At 49.4% G+C, this 17934-nt stretch overlaps 1 protein-coding gene across 29 annotated transcripts in view; it reads left to right on the top strand.

Moving 5' to 3' along the window:
- Positions 1-16376, top strand: part of KMT2C (lysine methyltransferase 2C) — a 277595-nt gene extending 261219 nt beyond the window's left edge. For 18 of the 29 annotated variants that reach the window (XM_082398907.1, XM_082398896.1, XM_082398918.1 and 15 more), the window contains 13 exons: positions 348-526; positions 613-749; positions 1616-1865; positions 3102-3241; positions 3667-3774; positions 5110-6229; positions 7193-7329; positions 8131-8273; positions 8459-8678; positions 12054-12170; positions 12495-12568; positions 12900-13008; positions 14677-16376. In XM_082398907.1, the coding sequence (XP_082255033.1) occupies positions 348-526; positions 613-749; positions 1616-1865; positions 3102-3241; positions 3667-3774; positions 5110-6229; positions 7193-7329; positions 8131-8273; positions 8459-8678; positions 12054-12170; positions 12495-12568; positions 12900-13008; positions 14677-14769 (2827 nt within the window). In that variant the 3' untranslated portion in view covers positions 14770-16376. Of the gene's footprint in view, positions 48-347; positions 527-612; positions 750-1615; positions 1866-3101; positions 3242-3666; positions 3775-5109; positions 6230-7192; positions 7330-8130; positions 8274-8458; positions 8679-12053; positions 12171-12494; positions 12569-12899; positions 13009-14676 lie in introns of those variants that run through there. The other 11 variants (XM_082398916.1, XM_082398915.1, XM_082398914.1 and 8 more) reach the window with 5 other exon arrangements.
- Positions 16377-17934: the final 1558 nt, after the last annotated feature.

The following is a 17934-nucleotide window of genomic DNA, read 5'->3' as shown; positions in this document are numbered from 1 at the left end:
CCACAGGAGTGTTCCCTAGTCTCAGTGATCTGGAGCTTTGCAAAGGTGTGAGTATCCATTCTTTCTATGCTGTGTTATAATCTCAACGTCTTCCTCCTTTGGCAGGTCTTTAAACTTGGATGCTAAAGCTTTAGTCAGAAGGAAACATACCATGTAAATTACTTGATAGTGAAAAATACTTCTTATTTTTTTCCCAAGAGATGTCCTGTCTGGCCCTGAGCTGAATCTTTGGCTTCTCAGCTTGTTGCCACTGTCCAAAGGTCACACACGTAGACAGGGCTGGGCTGGTGTGGGGAGCCCCCAGCGGCGGCCTTGCACCCGCTGATGTGTGTTTATTCTGCTCCCAGGATACAGGACCATGGGGGTGACCGGGACACCCCTGACAGTGTTGTGCCCTCATCCTCTCCTGAGAGTGTGGTCGGGATGGAAGTGAGCAGATACCCAGACCTGTCCCTGGTCAAAGAGGAGCCTCCAGAGCCCGTGCCGTCGCCCATCATCCCAATCCTACCGAGCAGCACCGGGAAAGGTAGGGGGCGCCGTGCGGTGGGAGGGTTGGCTAATGTGAACGTGTAGAAAAGCTGTTAACACTCAACTCATCCTTCCTTTTTTAAGGGTTGGAATCTAGAAGGAATGACATCAAAACTGAGCCGGGCACTTTATTTTTCACGTCACCTTTTGGTTCATCACCAAATGGTCCCCGATCGGGTCTCATATCTGTGGCAATCACTCTGCATCCTACAGCTGCTGAGGTAAAGATGGACTGGCTGTTGGACGTTGTAGAATATTACCCATTTCTGAAGGAGTGTCAGGTGGCTCCCAGTGACACGTACAGCTGGGCCACCGCGGATAAAGATTAAAGTTAGGGCTTGGCTCAGCAGTCCCTTCAGACATCTGCGCTGCCGTGAGTACTAGAAATTGATCTCAGCCTCAGTCAAGACAAAAAGGGCAAGTCGAAGTCAGAGATCTCATTTTTTTACTAAAGAATGTATATCGTAGAGAACTCTTCAGAGAGTTGATAACTGTTTACACGTAGAAAATTAAGCAGTGAAGAACTTTGTCCACAGTGAAAGTTTTCCAGAAGCACTATGTTCAGGTAGCAGCTGCTCATATCAAGCACTAGTGCATGGCTGAGGATTTTTTTAAACTCTTACTTCTTGATGACGTTTCGCTGGCCACCAGACTCATAGGCCATTGACGGGGCATCTTGGTCACCCGCAGAACGTAACAGTGGCAAGTTCTCGTGGACTGTGTCAGACTTCTGCCCAGAGCTGGGAGAGTCCGCCTGAAGGAAGCTTCTGACCAGCTGTAAAAACCAGGACAAGGTTTATAACTCATTCCTTGAATTAAAATGTCTAAAATAGTTTAATGTTCTCTCAGATATTTAACATTAATTGGAATCCCTGTATGAGGATTTCTGTATATGGAAGCTTTGTTTGGGTATTGGCCCATTAAAACCCTTTTTCCCCGCCGAGACTCTTAAGTCTAAATAAAAATGGTTGGATTTGCTTGAGGTGTACGCACCATGCAGATAGCATTTATCCTAATGTGACTTTTTCTTCAGTGGTACTCTGTTGCCTTATGGGTGGGTAATGCAGCATTTGCAATTTTGTTTTAGAACATTAGCAGTGTTGTGGCTGCATTTTCCGACCTCCTCCACGTTCGGATTCCTAACAGCTACGAGGTTAGTAATGCTCCAGATGTTCCATCCATGGGTTTGGTCAGTAGCCACAGAGTAAACCCAGGTTTGGAGTATCGACAGCGTTTATTTCTTCGTGGGCCTCCACCAGGATCTGCAAACCCTCCCAGACTAGCCAGCTCTTACCACCTGAAGCAGCCTACTGTGCCCTTCCCTCCAGCAAGCAATGGTGAGCTGGTTTACATTTTGTTAACCCCAGATTCATTCTTGATTCAAAAGTTACACCGCTTCTCTTTAAGATCTCGCTTTGATTTTAAGGGAATAAGAGGTCACGTGTTGGCACTCAGTCCTTGGTGACTTAACCCCCCCGGGTTCTGTCTTCTGAGGCGTGACTGGACCTTTAGTGCCTGGGGCCTACGTCACACCCTCTTGTCAGCCACGAGGCGTTTGAAGCAGGCGCTCTCCGACCTGCTTACCCTTGAGACCTGCTTACCCTTGAGACCTGCTTACCCTTGAGCCGCGTTTGTTCTCCTGCGCCCCGAGCCTCCCCTCCTACTTAGCGCTGTGTCACACTGTGCAGATGAGGCCGCCACCTCTGCCCGTGTTCCTGTTCCCTTTCCTTCTGCGGCATCTCCGGGGCCCCTCTCTTCTGTAGGTGCGCTCACACCTTCCCCATCACTGAAAGGTGGGCCCGTTCCTCACACCTGTGTGGCGTCCCTTCCCTCCCCGTCTTCCTGGTCTGGCCTCACCCTCACCCCGCTCTCCCCGCCTCTTTGCTCACCAGTTTCTTGGCTGTCTTATCTCCGTCCTCACCTGCTCTTAGAGCCCAGCCTCTCCCCACGTCTCGCCCTTGAGCCACGCTGACAGTTGCTCATGTTGGGTTTGAACTCTCAGCCTCTGGCTGCTCTGTCACCCTTGCTTTCTCCCTGCTTCTCCCTTCTGCCTTCATGGCCACGCGAGCGATGTGCTCTGAGATTTTCACACGCTTTCCAGTCTGCGTCCTTGCTCGCATTTTTATCTTGGCCCTGGAACTTCTTCATCCCTCTTCGCCTTTCCAAATCACGCTCATTGAAGACTCTCGTTCACATACCTCTTCATCTTTCATAAGAGATTTCGTACCCTCTTCACCCTGGAGCAAAAGTATTCTCTCTCCCCCGACTCACTTTGCACTGAGACTGGAGACGACCCTCCGCGCGTCCCGGTTTCCCTCCGCACTTCTCACAGCCCAGCATGTTGTCCCAGCCGTGTGAGAATAGCTTCCTTTCTTTGTACCCCAGTGTCATGCACGTAATAGATGCCCCGTAACCATTGCTTAGAAAATAAGATGTTTATTAATTACTGAAGACTAGCGTGTGGTAAATTAAATGAACCATATTGCAGTCAATCGATGCAGTACAGCTTTACACCCTGGACCGCCTTTGTTAGTGGTCAGCTTTAGTCGCTAATGAACGTCTTTTTTCTTTAGGCCTTTCTGGGTGCACGGGCACTAGTCACGGTGTCACAGAAAGTGCGGCTCTCAGGCCACAGTGGTGCTGCCACTGTCATGTCGTCGTTCTGGGCCACGGCGTGAGGAAGCCGGCCAGAGACCCGGCCTTTGTGAGCAAGGTACTCGCACGTCCCTTCCCTGACCCCCGGCTCCCCGCCCGCCCCCGCCGTGCCTGGGCAGCGCCCGCTCCTGCGTCAGGAGGAGTCGCTTCTGGGGCTCCACAGACGCCTCCCCCAGAGGTCGCCATCAGCATGTTTCATGTGCTTGAGCTTAAAACCAAGTAGCTACAGCAGCCTGTTCAGGGGGTCTGATGAGAGCCGCGTATTTTTAAACGGTGAAATATGGAAAGTAAAGTTTATTTCTGCAAATGTAGTTTCTCTGTGGCTAAATTATTATATGCTAAATACTGGCTCGTAGTTACCTTTTTACTACTTTTAGAATTGCTGCTTTCAGTTTGAACAGAACAGACCCAGCCCCGTGCAAATCTTGTTCTCATTAGATCCCGACTTGTCGAGCTCCCCACACCTTTCTCGTTGCTTTTCAGGGTTCCCGAGACAGCTCGAGCAGAGCGGAGAAGGACATTGTCTTCTGTAGTAATAACTGCTTTATTCTCTATTCATCAGCTGCACAAGCAAAAACCTCAGAAAGCAAGGTAAGATGGGGACAGTTTCGGTCAGCAGTCTGCGTTGAGTGACGCCTGTGTTTTGGGGGTGTGTCCGCTTCCCGCACCCAGAGCTCCCCCCGGGGAGTCTGAGTGGAGGCTCCCCGGCTTGGGGAGGAGTGGTCGGTCCAGCTGTCACTGCAAACTAAGTAACGTCAGCTTATTCAACAAGAGTGGGCGGATTTGAACTACGTCTTAAAAGTTCAGAATTGAATAAAAACACTACTATTAAAATCTGTAATTTTACTTATTTAATTACAAATAATTTAATCACAACTATAAAGTATTGCTTCAGTGATCTTGTCCCAATGGGAAAACCTGTTCACAACCACAGTTCAGGTCTATTCATGTATTTTGGGGGAAAAGTATCTGTCTTGTGCCAGGTTGGAAAAGTTCTGTTTGTTTTTTGTGTGATTTAAGTGTATCTTTGTGTGTGTAGCTGATGTGGACGATACGTTTTTAACCGTTTGCGCTGAAGGAAGTTTTTCCCGTGCTGTGATAGTCATTCTCTCCTCCCTCCACATCACTGCTCTTGCGTCTTTCTCAGAAGAATGTTCTGGAGACTCTTATTTTTTTAAAAAGGCAGTAGCGTCCAGTGTAATAAAATTCAGGCTACTTGCCAAATAAATTTATACTTTAAAATATATCAGCCTAGATGAGAGAAGGAATTTTTTTTCCACCACATAATTTCTTGAGTCCGTGTGCAAGTGTCTGCCTGCTTCTGGATTTTCTGTGAGGCGCGTCTTTTTTCAGAGCTGTGTAGGGTGGAGTGCATGAGAAGAGGGAAGCCTGTGGGTTTGCTGTTGATTTGGTTATGACGACACTTTGTGTCTAAAAAGAAACTAATGGAACTTCTGTCTCAGCTCAGCCCTTTCAGCAGTTGGATGGGGACCGGGCAGCCTCTGAGAAAAGTTAAATATGATTTGTTTTGTTGACAGGGGACTTCTTCCCCATCTTTCACTTATGCCAATTAATTAAGCCTAAGATTAACAAACAGGAATTTCAGAGGGTGGGACGAGCTCGTAGAAAATTATGGTCCAGAGTTCTTATTTGGTTTAACAAAAAACTGTTCCATCTTGTAAATTAAATTAGCTCCTGTCACATGAAAAGTCTTAAGAGCAGAGTTCAGGCTTTGCAGAGAACACGCTCTCTCTCTGTCGAGACGCAAGCACCATCGACCTCCGCTGTGCGCCTGTCCTCACCTCTCACTTACAGAGCCAGAGCCAGACACCCTGCTGTTGGAACCCTACTGCTTGGCTTCTTGTAGCAAGAATTGCCCTGGGGGCTTTGGAATTACTCTTTCTCGTGTTTCTTTTTTTTGTGCAGGAATCCGTTCCTTCATTGCCACACTCGCCCACAAAAGAGACGCCTTCCAGAGCGTTTCATCAGTACAGTAACAACATCTCCACTCTCGACGTGCGCTGTCTGCCGCAGCTCCAGGAACAAGCTTCGCCCCCAGCCTCACCGCCCATCACTTTCCCTCCTGCTTTTGAAGCAGCCAAAGTGGAGGCAAAGCCAGATGAGCTTAAGGTAACGGTCAAGTTAAAGCCTCGGCTACGAACTGTCCACGGTGGGTTTGAAGACTGTCGGCCGATCACTAAAAAGTGGAGAGGGATGAAGTGGAAGAAGTGGAGCATCCACATTGTGGTCCCCAAGGGGACTGTCACACCCCCCTGCGAAGAGGAAATCGATGACTTTCTGAAGAAACTGGGCACTTCCCTGAAACCCGATCCTGTGCCCAAAGACTATCGCAAGTGTTGTTTCTGTCACGAAGAAGGCGACGGGTTGACAGATGGACCAGCGAGGCTGCTCAACCTCGACTTGGACCTGTGGGTCCACTTGAACTGTGCCCTGTGGTCCACGGAGGTGTACGAGACCCAGGCTGGTGCCTTAATAAACGTGGAGCTGGCCCTGAGGAGAGGCCTGCAGATGAAATGTGTCTTCTGCCATAAGATGGGGGCCACCAGCGGGTGTCACAGATTTCGATGCACCAACATTTATCACTTTACTTGCGCCATTAAAGCACAATGCATGTTTTTTAAAGATAAAACTATGCTTTGTCCCATGCACAAACCAAAGGGAATCCACGAGCAGGAATTAAGTTACTTTGCCGTCTTCAGGAGGGTCTACGTGCAGCGTGATGAGGTACGACAGATCGCCAGCATCGTGCAGCGGGGAGAGCGCGACCACACCTTCCGTGTGGGAAGCCTCATCTTCCACACGATCGGCCAGCTGCTTCCCCAGCAGATGCAAGCGTTCCACTCTCCCAAAGCGCTCTTCCCCGTGGGCTACGAGGCCAGCCGGCTGTACTGGAGCACGCGCCACGCCAACCGCCGCTGTCGCTACCTGTGCTCCATCGAGGAGAAGGATGGGCGCCCCATGTTCGTCATCAGAGTCGTGGAGCAGGGCCACGAAGATCTCGTCTTAAGTGACACCTCCCCCAAAGGTGAGGCCCCGCCTGCAGGCTCCGCCGAGCCAGTCGCTCCAGCGTTCGGCTACATGAATGTTTTATGTCAGTATTTCTGTGGTTTTTCTCACGTCTGTTTCATATTTTATCACAACAGGTGTGGATTCTTCATTTGCAAATGCAAGTCTTAACTTCTTTGTATTGTCATACCTTGCTGTCTTTTTCTAAACACTTGCTAGAATTACTCTAAATCAGAATATATATTCCAACAGAGTTTATAAAATAAATAGGAGAATGATTTGCAGATAAAGGTTGCCTGTCACTTACATTGGGGACCCTCTTTGTTAATGTCACCTAGAAGGTGGGAACCGTATTTAAAGCCATATTGTCTTATCTCAGGAGCATCAGATATTAAACAGATTTAGAGCCAGAAATGAGACACTTAATTTCAGCCTCTAGGGTTAAGCCTAGATTGTCATTTTTATTGATGTAGAAAGTGCTGCAGAACTGCTTTTTTTTCTTTTTCAAGTTTAGCAGTTTCTTTTTTAAAAGTATGAAAATGCTCTAAAGATAATTCCAATGAAAATATCAATTTCATATTTTAACTCTGAGAGGAAAGGATATATCTACAGATACTACTTAATTGGATTAATCATTTGAAAATCTAATATGCTGCTTGGCCAGCATGAAAGTGAGTTAACTACTTGTACGAATTTCAGTTATATTTAACTTTCTTTTCCACTTCTACTGTTTAATTTCCTTAATGTAACATATTCTTTTCCCCCAAACTTCATAAAGTCTTTAAAACTACTGCCATCCGATAAGCAGGTAATACACCAGGCTTGTTAGATCACTGCCCACGGGCTTTACTTGGATCTGGTAAGTCTTCGTGAGTGGTTGGTCTTCGTTTCGTTCTTGTTTTTATACTGTATCCTGTTTTCCTCTCTGTTTTCGCTAAGAGCAAGTTTGTCATTAAAAAAATGTCTTTTTGTCCATACGTAGGTGTTTGGGATAAGATTTTGGAGCCTGTGGCATGTGTGAGAAAAGAGTCGGAAATGCTGCAGCTCTTCCCAGCCTACTTAAAAGGGGAGGATCTCTTCGGCTTGACCGTCTCTGCGGTGGCGCGGATCGCAGAATCAGTGAGTGCCGGGGCCGAGGCCGGAGAGCCACCCCCTGTCGCACGACGCACCTTACTTAACACAGGGCTGTCACTCTCACAACACTTCAAGGTAGTGGTTTTGTCGGGGGTGAACTCCTGCCGCTCTGAAAGAAAACGAGGCATCGGTAGTCGTAGGTGTCTCCGTGCTCACTCGGTCGGGCAGCTCACCAGGCTCAGCGCCCAGCGTTAATGGCCACTTTCCTGCCCGGGGCCCAGGGTTGGTCACCAGAGCGCAGTTGGATTTCAGGAGCCCTTACTGTCTGATGCCTGCTTGTTACACGCACGTGTGCCAATGAGTCTACACACAGCGCTTTTGGAAAACTGCATGATTGTAAGGTATTGTTTTCAAGAAACAAGTCACTGATGGGTTTTCTTCAGAGAAGCAGCGGACACCCCGAAAGCCGCTGAGTACTGTACCCAGTTGCTTCCTTTGGTGGAGCCCTGCCTAAATGATGTGCATCTGTCGTGTCTCCAGAGGACAGTGTCCACAAGAAACATATTCTAGAAAAGACCTTTAACACGAATGGTTTTAGGAGTTAACCTAAGTTACCAGCTGTACTCCCAGGCCCCCGAGGGAGGTAAGCACATCATACATAGTCAGGTCCTGAGAGCATCCTGCTTCTGTTAACATGGCTTGAAAGAGCCTCTTGTTCCCAACATTTTGAAAATGTTGACAAGTTATTTTCATGGAATTCAAGTCGGGCCATCCTTTGGCCGGCTCAAGATTGCCTGTAGTCTTGATCAGGTGAGTTAATGTTTCGTTTATTTTGCTTCTTTCCAGCTCCCTGGGGTTGAGGCGTGTGAAAACTACACCTTCCGGTACGGCCGGAACCCTCTCATGGAGCTGCCCCTGGCCGTCAACCCCACAGGTTGTGCCCGTTCTGAACCTAAAATGAGTGCCCATGTCAAGAGGTTTGTGTTAAGGTATTTTGTTTTAACTTCACATAGTACAGCCCAGGGTTTCCAGGCCTCTTAGGGGTTTTCTGTGCTTGATCTGTCTGCTGCTTACAAACCCTGCTGCCTCTGGCTGTGTGTGTGCGGCCGCGCCAGCTAGGCGGCTTTCCCCGCGTGCGCCGTTGGTGAGAACTGGAACCATCCGGGCCCCTCAGAGGTGTCTCCGGTCTCCCTTTGTGTCCCCGTCGGCGCGCCGTCGCCTGCAGGCCTCACACCCTGAACAGCACCAGTGCCTCCAAGTCGTTTCAGAGCACCGTCACCGGGGAGCTGAGCGCACCTTACAGCAAGCAGTTCGTCCACTCCAAGTCGTCCCAGTACCGCAAGATGAAAACCGAGTGGAAGTCCAATGTGTACCTGGCCCGGTCTCGGATTCAGGTGCGTGGGGCTTGGCTTCTGGGAGGAGGGGAGGTGGGCTGGGAGGGCGCTGGCGTCCGGCACAGGGGACAGGAGACCGCGGGCCGCAGGGAGAGAAACCCCGTCAGCCCGGGGCGCCGGCCGCTCCGTCCGCGGTCTTGGAGGGCAGATGCTTTACTCCCCCGCGTGGAAGGGCAGCTTCTGGACGCCCTCTCTGTGCGTCTTGATGGGAGCTCACGGGATGCGGGGAGCGCTGTATCTTCCACACGCGGGATCCGCGGCGCGCTCACTAGGGCTCTTTCAAGGCACTTGTGAAAAGTACAAACGAAAATAGTTTCAAAAGGTGCCCAGTTTCAGAAGCCTTCTCTTCACGAAATCATCATGTAGTTTCTGATGGATAGATGGTGGAACACCTTACAGGTAAAGCCATCTCTAGGCTAAGCATGTAAATTTTCACCTGTGGTCACACTTCTGGAAGAAACAAATGTCTGTGCGGCATCTCCCCTTGGAGGCCCAGGATGGAGTTACGAGCTCTCGCACTGCCAGCGTCCTCCGTCTCGAAGGCTGACCACCCTCCAGGCTCTGCATATCGCTGAGCAGTGTGTCACCATCTACTGCTTGAGTGCGTTGGCCTCATTACACCAGACCCAAAGCAGCATCAGTTTCTGCTGCCTTTTTTCCTCCCTGAAGAGCTCCCTCAGATCCACCCCCTGTTCCAACCACCCGTCTCACCTGCAGGCGCCGGTGCAGGCCTCCCTGGCCCCTCCCCTCCCGCCGTCCCCTCAGAAGCCAGGGTGGTCCCTTCAGGTATAAAGCTGATTGACACATTGTCTGTATTCATTCACGTTCTTCTTTCTATAGAAACTTTTAGGATCTTCTCTTGATTCTTGATATTTCGAATTTTTACCAAAATGGGCCTGGGTTAGGGTCATTTTTATTTATTGCTTTCCCCACTGATGAGCCCTTTCAGCCTGAAGTAGTGTGGCCATCAGTCTGAGAAATGTTTTTGTATTAATTCTTTTGCAGATTCCTACCTCTGTTTCTCTCTGTACACAAATATTAGATCCCTGAGACCCGGGATCTCACAGTGTGGACCCCAGACCATCAGCACGGGCATCACCTGGGGATGTGCGGGTTTGGGGTCCCCAGCCTTACTGAATCTGGCCCCTGAGGCAGGGCCCGCAATGGTTCTGGTGCCGCCAGAGAAGACTTCTGTCTCAGGTCTAACCTGCTGCTGTGGCCTTGTTTCTGGGTTCCTTGTCCTCATTCTGAGCTGCTTCTACTTTGTCTGCTGGCTGCGCTTTCTGCCCTTGATCTTTTGATCTGGTACCTTGTTTTCATATCACGAGTGCAGGATCTTTCTGGTCTTTTCGCTGTTGCCTCAGAAATGGAGCCTCAAAAGATTCCACTCGTGGCGGTGTTGTCGTCCTCCTCCGCTCAGTTACTTCCCCGTTTAAAATGTTCCCAAACAGCTCGTTCACTCTGACCATTCCTGGTCTTCTGTCTTGGTTTTGCTCCCTTACGTCATGTTAAGGGTTTCTTAACTACCTGTGTTCGGTCTGTCATCTTTAACCCAAAGCGTTTTTGAGAGTTTCTGATGTTTGGGGCCCTTTTTTCTTCCTCCATTCCATCCACCTCCCAGGTAATCATGTTCACGACCCAGTAAGTGTCCTGTGTCTTTTCCCTGCTGCTATCTGAACACTGGTGCACACCTGTGTGCATATGGAAAAGGGGGGTTGTCTTAACTACACTCTTCTGCATCTTCCTTTTCTCGCTTGATATCTACACCCCTCTAGAACAGCTGAGGTAGCTCTGATTCATTCTCTTTAATAAATGGCTCTGTGATGCTCCGTGATGTTGATGAACTGTAAGTAAGGAAGCCATTCCACTGCTGACGAGCCTGTATTTTGCTTAGGGTTTTTCCCACAACAAACAGTGTTCCCATCAGTACCTTGTACAAATATCCCCATGTATTGGTAACTTCACGTCAGTGGTGTGTAGGCCCCAAAGTGAGATTTCTGTGTTAGAAGTACATGTACTTTTCATTTTAGCAGAAGGGCTGTAATTGCCCACTTCTTCCTGCAGTGTATGAGACTATTTTTCTTGTTTTCCCTTTGGTAGCGTTACCACCCTTTTGTATTTTTGCCAGCCTATTAAGCGTAGACCGACAATGTCACCTCAGTTGCAACTTTTCGTGTTTGCCATTTGGGTCTGCTCTTCTGTGAGCTGCATTTGTCCGTTTTGCAGTTTATAAGAACTTGTACTATTAGGCAAAGGATGTTTTGTAGGGGAAAATACCTACCAGAAACTGTGGTATGTTTTTTCCTTTAAGAGTTTTAATTTTTATATAGTCAAACGTATAATTTTCTGTAGCTTCTATTCCTGGTTAAGACTGTGGGTTGCGTATGTACTTTCTTAGATGTTTTTTCTTTCAGGAATTTTATTCTTTATGTTTAAGACAAATTTATTTTTTTTTCCATTGAACAACCAGTTGTGGAAGCACCATTTAGTATTGGGTTGGCCAAAAAGTTCGTTGGGGTTTTTCTGTAAGATTTGTGGAAAAACCCAGACGAACTTTTTGGCCAACCTAATAATGTATATGACCCATCCATATTAAACAGAATTTTAGTACTACCAAACTACTGTACATTAAGTTTTCACGTGTGCCTGGGTCTATTTGGATTCTCTGTTCATTTCCACTGAGCTTCTTGTCTCTTATACCAAACTGTATTCATCTCCATACAGATTCTTTCTGTGTGCTCTAGTTTGTTCAGCTCTGAGTCTCATCTGGAATTGAACAGATAAATTGCATAAGTGGTTTTTTTCAGAAGTTAATTCAATTCATATACCAAAACTTCTAACAACAGCACACCCCGTACTGTGTGCTCCCAGGTGGTGCTTGGTGAGGACCGTGTCTGGTGGGGATCTGGTCAGTTTTAGCTGAGAATGCAGAAACTCAGATTATAATAATCCTTTATAGTTAGCCCTCCTTCTGTTCTGTAAGCTTATTGTTATGTCAAGTCCTTTTAGAAATGGTGGGATAAAATAAATAGCAGAAGCCATTAGCCTGTTGAGTTGGTGGGATCTGGGAGTGACATTACGTACAAGACAAGACAGCCAGATAGAAGAAGCGCTCAGCCAGTCAGCACTGAGAGTTTAGTGTCAAAAAGATACAAAAACAAGGTAGTGATATCATCGCTTTAGGTGAAAAGATTGTCCAGCATTCAGGGTTCAGGTGAGAGTGTGGTCAGTGAAAAGGTCACGTGAGTTCAGGTGGGGTCTTCAGTGTGGCTTCTGCCGTGACCCAAGGGTGGTACCTTTGTGTGAAAGAGGCTGCAGGCCAGTTGCCCGTGGAAGCCAAGTGGTTCTGAGGTGTGTACACGTGCGTTTCCTCAGGGGCTGGGCCTGTACGCTGCTCGGGACATCGAGAAGCACACCATGGTCATCGAGTACATCGGGACCATCATCCGGAACGAAGTCGCCAACAGAAAGGAGAAGCTTTACGAGTCCCAGGTGAGCGCAGCACCCCTCCTGTGCCGTCTGACAGCCGCGGCGCAGGGCCGGATCTGACCGTCATGCTGGTGGAAGTGCAGTGTCGAACAGCGCCACGTCTGGATATGTTTGTATTTTCCTCCTGTCTTTTCCGTCGGTCTTACTGTCTGCGAGGATGTGGCTGGATTGACGCGCCTGGCTTCACAGGCCACCTGCCGACGTGTTGGTTCCGTTCACAGCTTGTAGACGCCGCCTGACGGGCTGGCGTGTTGTCCCCGCACGTCCAGCCTCGCCCGCTCACGGGGACGGGCACGCAGAGGGGCTCCTGACCTCCTTCTCTTTCAGAACCGAGGCGTGTACATGTTCCGCATGGATAGCGACCACGTGATCGACGCCACGCTCACGGGAGGGCCTGCCAGGTGAGCGGGAGGCGCGGTGGGTCCGCGGGCTCACGATGGCCTCGGAGTCACAGAGAGGATTTCTGTTTAAAATTGTATGTTTGGGACTTCCCTGGCGGTCCCGTGGTTAAGACTCTCCGCTTTCACTGCCAGGGCCTCAGGTTCAGACCCTGGTCAGGGAACTGAGATCCCACAAGCCGCGCAGCCAAAAAAAAAAAAAATGTGTATATTCTATTAATGGACAGATAGAAATGTAATTAGAACAAGTTTTTCCTGTGAGCTGAAAGGTTTTTTTTTTTAAATCTTCTTCCGAAGTCTTATAGTAAGTAGTTTCTGAAACGGTGGCTTGCAGGTATATCAACCATTCGTGCGCACCTAACTGCGTGGCTGAGGTGGTGACTTTCGAGCGAGGACACAAAATCATCATCAGCTCCAGTCGGCGGATCCAGAAGGGAGAAGAGGTAAGCGCAGGGCTCACATCTGTGCGCGCCTCTCCCTGTGGGCAGTGCCCGACTCCCCTGTACACGTGATCGGCTCGGCGGTGCCCAGTCCTGCGCTGCCAGCAAAGCCCTCCTCCCGGAAGGTCGGCCTCTGCCACCCTGCAGGTCTCAGTCCGACAGTCTTTGTCCTGCAGGTCCCACGCCCCGCTCGTGTGGACGGGCCCCCCTCGACCCCCACGCTGTCTGTTTGGCTTGGTGACCCTCTCTTTAAAATGACGCCCGTCGTCGAGCTCATGGCCGGGAATGTCACGGGGTTGGTGCCTCGTGGTCCCCGGGGTCATCGTGGCTCACGTGAGGTCACCCTGAGGCTGTAGGCGGCAAATCTGGGGGTGCCCCGGGGGTCCCCGTGGCTCCTCCTCACACTCAGGGCCAGTACAGGCTTACAGGCTTTTCTACCAACAGATTCTTGCTGTCTCGTTAGGTGTTCTTTCCCTTGCCCCACGGATTACTTTGGCCCAGCACGTCGCCTGTTAGGATTGTTATTAGTCTTGATCGCCTTGTTTACGTTTCCTGACTTTGTCACAGTCGTGGCGAGCACGCGTTTCGAGGTGCGCTCCGTGCCTGGGATCGGGGTGTCCTGGGAAGCGGCTGCCACGCGGTGCGGGTTCCGTGGGGAGCCTCCCCTGTGCAGGGGGGGAGGCGCCTGAGGCTCTTTACTGGGTTTGAGCCCCCAGCCCTACGTGAACAGAGCTGTGAGATTATACTTGTATTTTTTGGTCATCTTTTTGGAATGTGCTGTTTTTTAAATCAAGAATTGACCCGAGGCCTATTTTGCACATCTCACCAACTTGAGTAAATTAGAGAAAGTCTGTGAGGACCCCAGGGTGGTGTCACGGCGTGGGGACGGATGGAGGCTCGGCAGCCCCAGGCCCTGCTCACGCCGCTCCGAGTGGGCCGCCCTCCAGCCTGTACCTCACCTTACACACAAGGAGAAACAGTTCCTCATGGAGTTCCTGTAAGAACTCAGTAAATACCGGTGTGTTCCCTTCCGGTGCAGAAGGGAAGTCTTTGCAAATAGTGTCCCGGGGTATCTGAATCACAGGGACCTTGGCCGTGTCAGGTTTCTCAGGGGTCGGGGCCCCGGGGTGAGGCTTCCACCTTGGGAATCACGCAGACTCCCGTCCACCTTGACAGCGGGGTTGATCTGAGATGTTACTGATAATGCGGTTGCGCCTAAATAGAGCAACGTCTTTTAAATATTCTTGTACGTGAGGAAAGATGGAGAAGGATGTTCGCAGGCAAGAGCGACTCACCTCTGCCCATCTCGTTGCCCCGTCTGGCAAGAAAGGGGCGGGGGACGCCCCCTGGGCCCGGGGATGGGGGGCTTGTCCCACCCAGAGCGGCGGGCCCGGCACCGCGGTGCGCGGTGTGGAAACGCACCGGCTGCCCTCGCCGCCTCCGGCTTGGCCCCAGAATAGTGCCTCCCGCTTGCCTCGGGCCCCGCGGGATCCCCCGGAAGAGCACGGCCGGCAGCTCCGCGGCTTCCTTTTGAGGTTCCCCCACCTCCCCACCCGAGTCCCACGGCCCCTCGACGGGTCAGGGCTTCCTTTAATTCCGTCCGTCTGTGGGCTGGCTGTGCGCAGCAGGCAGAGGGAGGCCTTTCTCACACTGTGTCTTTGCTGTGGGCAGCTTTGCTATGACTATAAGTTTGACTTTGAGGACGACCAGCACAAGATCCCCTGTCACTGTGGCGCCGTGAACTGCCGGAAGTGGATGAACTGATGCATTCCCCGCTGTCTCAGAGGGCGGCTCGTCCCTAGGAAGGAGCGATTGATTCAACACAGCATTTGAATTTCGCAGACGGAAAGATGTTTTTGTTTTCTGTTTTGTGACTTTTTGGAAACTAGCTTCTGGGAGTCCTGATTTCCTCCGTGCTTTAGGTTAGAGGAGCACCAGGAGAAAGCCGACCGAGGCAACTTTCCTGAAGTTGCTGAGGTTAAAGAATTACAGAATGGTCCAGCACTTTTTTTTTCTTTTTCTTTTCTTTCTTTTTTCTTTTTGAGGGTGGGTTTTGTTTCGTTATGCTTCTTTAGTCTCACTAAGGAGAAACTTTTACTGGGGCAAGAGCCGATGGCCGCCCTGCCCCACCCCAGGGCAGAGGCCTTCCTGTGAATGTAAGACTGAAATCACCAGCGAAAGGGAGACGTCCAAAGTGCTGGCCACCGCCTTATCTGAAAAAGGGGCAGGCCCTCTAATTTAAAAGTTTTTAAATAAAGTAGACACCACTGAACAAGGAATGTACTGAATGACTTCCTTAGGGATAGAGCTAAGGGATAATAACTTGCACTAAAATACATTTAAATACTTGATTCCATGAGTCAGTTTATTGTAGTTTTTGATTTCTGTAAAATAAGAGAAACTTTTTGTATTTATTATTGAATAAGTGAATGAAGCTATTTTTAAATAAAAGTTAGAAGAAAGCCAAGCTGCTGCTGTTACCTGCAAAACTAACAAACCCTGTTACTTTGTACAAATATGTAAATATTTTGAGAAAAAATACAGTATAAAAATAGTTATTGACCAAATGCTACCAGGCTCTGCAGCAGCTCGGGTGCTTATAAAATGTTCATAGGGATGTTACAATATAATTTTGTTATTAAATATGCCATTATAATTATGTAATAACCAAAATTTCAACCTAGTGTTTGGGGTTTTTTGGAAACTACGGTCTGTTAGTACTTAATTGTTTTATACACCTTACTTCTCATAGAACAGAGTGTATGCTATGACTACAACTTTTATAGCCGTTTTGGTAATTTAAACTGATTTTTTCATATTATATTGTTGCATCCCTACTTCTTCAGTCAGGTTTTTTTGTGCTTACAATTTGTGATAACTGTGAATAACTGCTTAAAAATACCCCCAAATGGAGGCTGAATTTTTCTTCAGCAGAAGTAGTTTTGATTAGAACTTTGTTTCAAGCCACAAAGAATCATGTAAACATACTAGGATCATGTAGCAGGAACTCTAATCTAACTCTCTAGTCTTCTATTTAACACAAAAATTTGAAAAAGGAAAAAAAAAAGGAGAGATGTGACCATGCTTGCAGCTGCAGGACCCCGGCAGTAGGGTTTTGGAAGATGTAATTTTCAACTGTGTTTGTATGAACTGTTTGTTTACATTTCTTTAATAAAAAAACACACTGTTTTGTGTTTGCTTGTAGAAACTTAATCAGCATTTTGAACCAGGTTAGCTTTTTATTTTGTACTTAAGATTCTGGTACTGACACTTCACAGGCTAAGTATAAAATGAAGTTTCTGTGTGCACAATTCAAGTGGACTGTAAAGCTGTTGGTATATTCAGTGACGCAGTTCTCAACTTGTCATGTATATGGCATGGTGTATTTTTATCTTACAGAATAAATCAATTGTATATATTTTTCTCTTGATAAATAGCTGTATGAAATTTGTTTCTTGAATATTTTTCTTCTCTTGTACAATATTCTGACATCCTACCAGTATTTGTCCTACCGGGTTTTCGTTTTGTTTTCTGTTCTGTATAATAGTATCTAATGTTGGCAAAAATTGAATTTTTTGAAGTATACAGAGTGTTATGGGTTTTGGAATTTGTGGACACAGATTTAGAAGATCACCATTTACAAATAAAATATTTTACATCTATAAAATGCTGCCTGAGTCTCTGTTGGCGTTCTGATCACAGCTTGGAAGCTGACGAGCGCTTGAACTTCACCGACAGCCTGGCCCAGCCTTTCAGAGTGACTGGCGTGTGGACGTGATCAACTTGGTTCTCTCCCTCTTCAGATGAGAAGTTTAGATGTAAGTTCTAAGGGGGCTGCTAAGAATTGAAACTGCTCAGAATCCCATTCAACTTCCTACAACAGCTTGTGCACTGCGTGATTTTACAGAAGGTCTCCAAGCCCCCATCATCTGACCAATTCTTTTAAATGCCCGTCTGAAACGCCTCCCGTCTGTGAAGCTGTCCATCTGGACGGGGCTGGACACGGTCACGTCTGTGCCGGGCTGTAAAGCCCTTGCTCGGGGCGGCCTTTCCTTGGACCTCACGCTCGATTTCTCACCGTCAGACACACGAGGAAGGAAGCTTCAAGGCGTCGCCGCGCCAAGGCTCAGATGGGCGAGCAGGGTGCTTCTGGCTGTCAGCTCTGCTGACCTGGATGGATCCGGCCTCCCAGGGAGAGGGGCGCGGGCCGGGGGCCGAGGAGAAGCGGAGCTCGTGAGTCTGCAGGAGGAAGTGGCATCGCGCGAAGCGTCTATCGCACCAAAGCCTGTCTCTGCAGGGCCAGCCGGTGCCTCAGACCCCAGGCGCCCCTTGCAGTGGGCCCTGGGGTGACAGTGGGGGCAGGAGCAGCCCCGGCCCCGTGGCCCCAGCTGTCAGCTGCCGCCGTTCCCTTGTTCTTTGACCACACACTCAACTCATCTACTCAGCGCCTGGAAGGACCAGAACGTGACACCGGTCCCTGCGTCACTGAGCTTGTAACCTGATGCGGACACGGACAAAGACAGGTGTTTTTTGAGCTGGAGATGGAGGCGGGAGGTGGGTGGGGTTCAGGAGAGGCCGCCCTGAGCAGTGAGGACACAGGGCTGATGGGACCCGTCCCGTTCCTGCCACGACGTCTGGACCGGCACACGCCTCACCTGTGGTTCCTCAGGGTTCTCGAAACTTGCGTGACCTTCTGCGATGAGCCCACGGTCTCCTTGGTAGGAAGGGGGAAGAGCCCCTTCTCGCTGTCGTCGTGTCCCCCACTCCCGGCTCTCTGGGATCCCTGTCCCCCCAGCGTGTCCACCCGAGCTGCCGGAGGCGGCGGGAGTCTCGCTGGGCCGCGTCTCTGTCTCCCAGGAGGGTGTGGCGTTTTCCGCGCCGATGCTGCCGAGGCCTCCGGGGTCAGGTTCATGGCTCTCCGGGGTCAGG

This window comes from Balaenoptera borealis, assembly GCF_965194805.1.
Source record: "Balaenoptera borealis genome assembly, chromosome: 7".
Lineage (NCBI taxonomy): Eukaryota > Metazoa > Chordata > Mammalia > Artiodactyla > Balaenopteridae > Balaenoptera > Balaenoptera borealis.
Note: the sequence above shows the minus strand (reverse complement) of the source record. Positions and strands in the feature narration are given on the sequence as shown.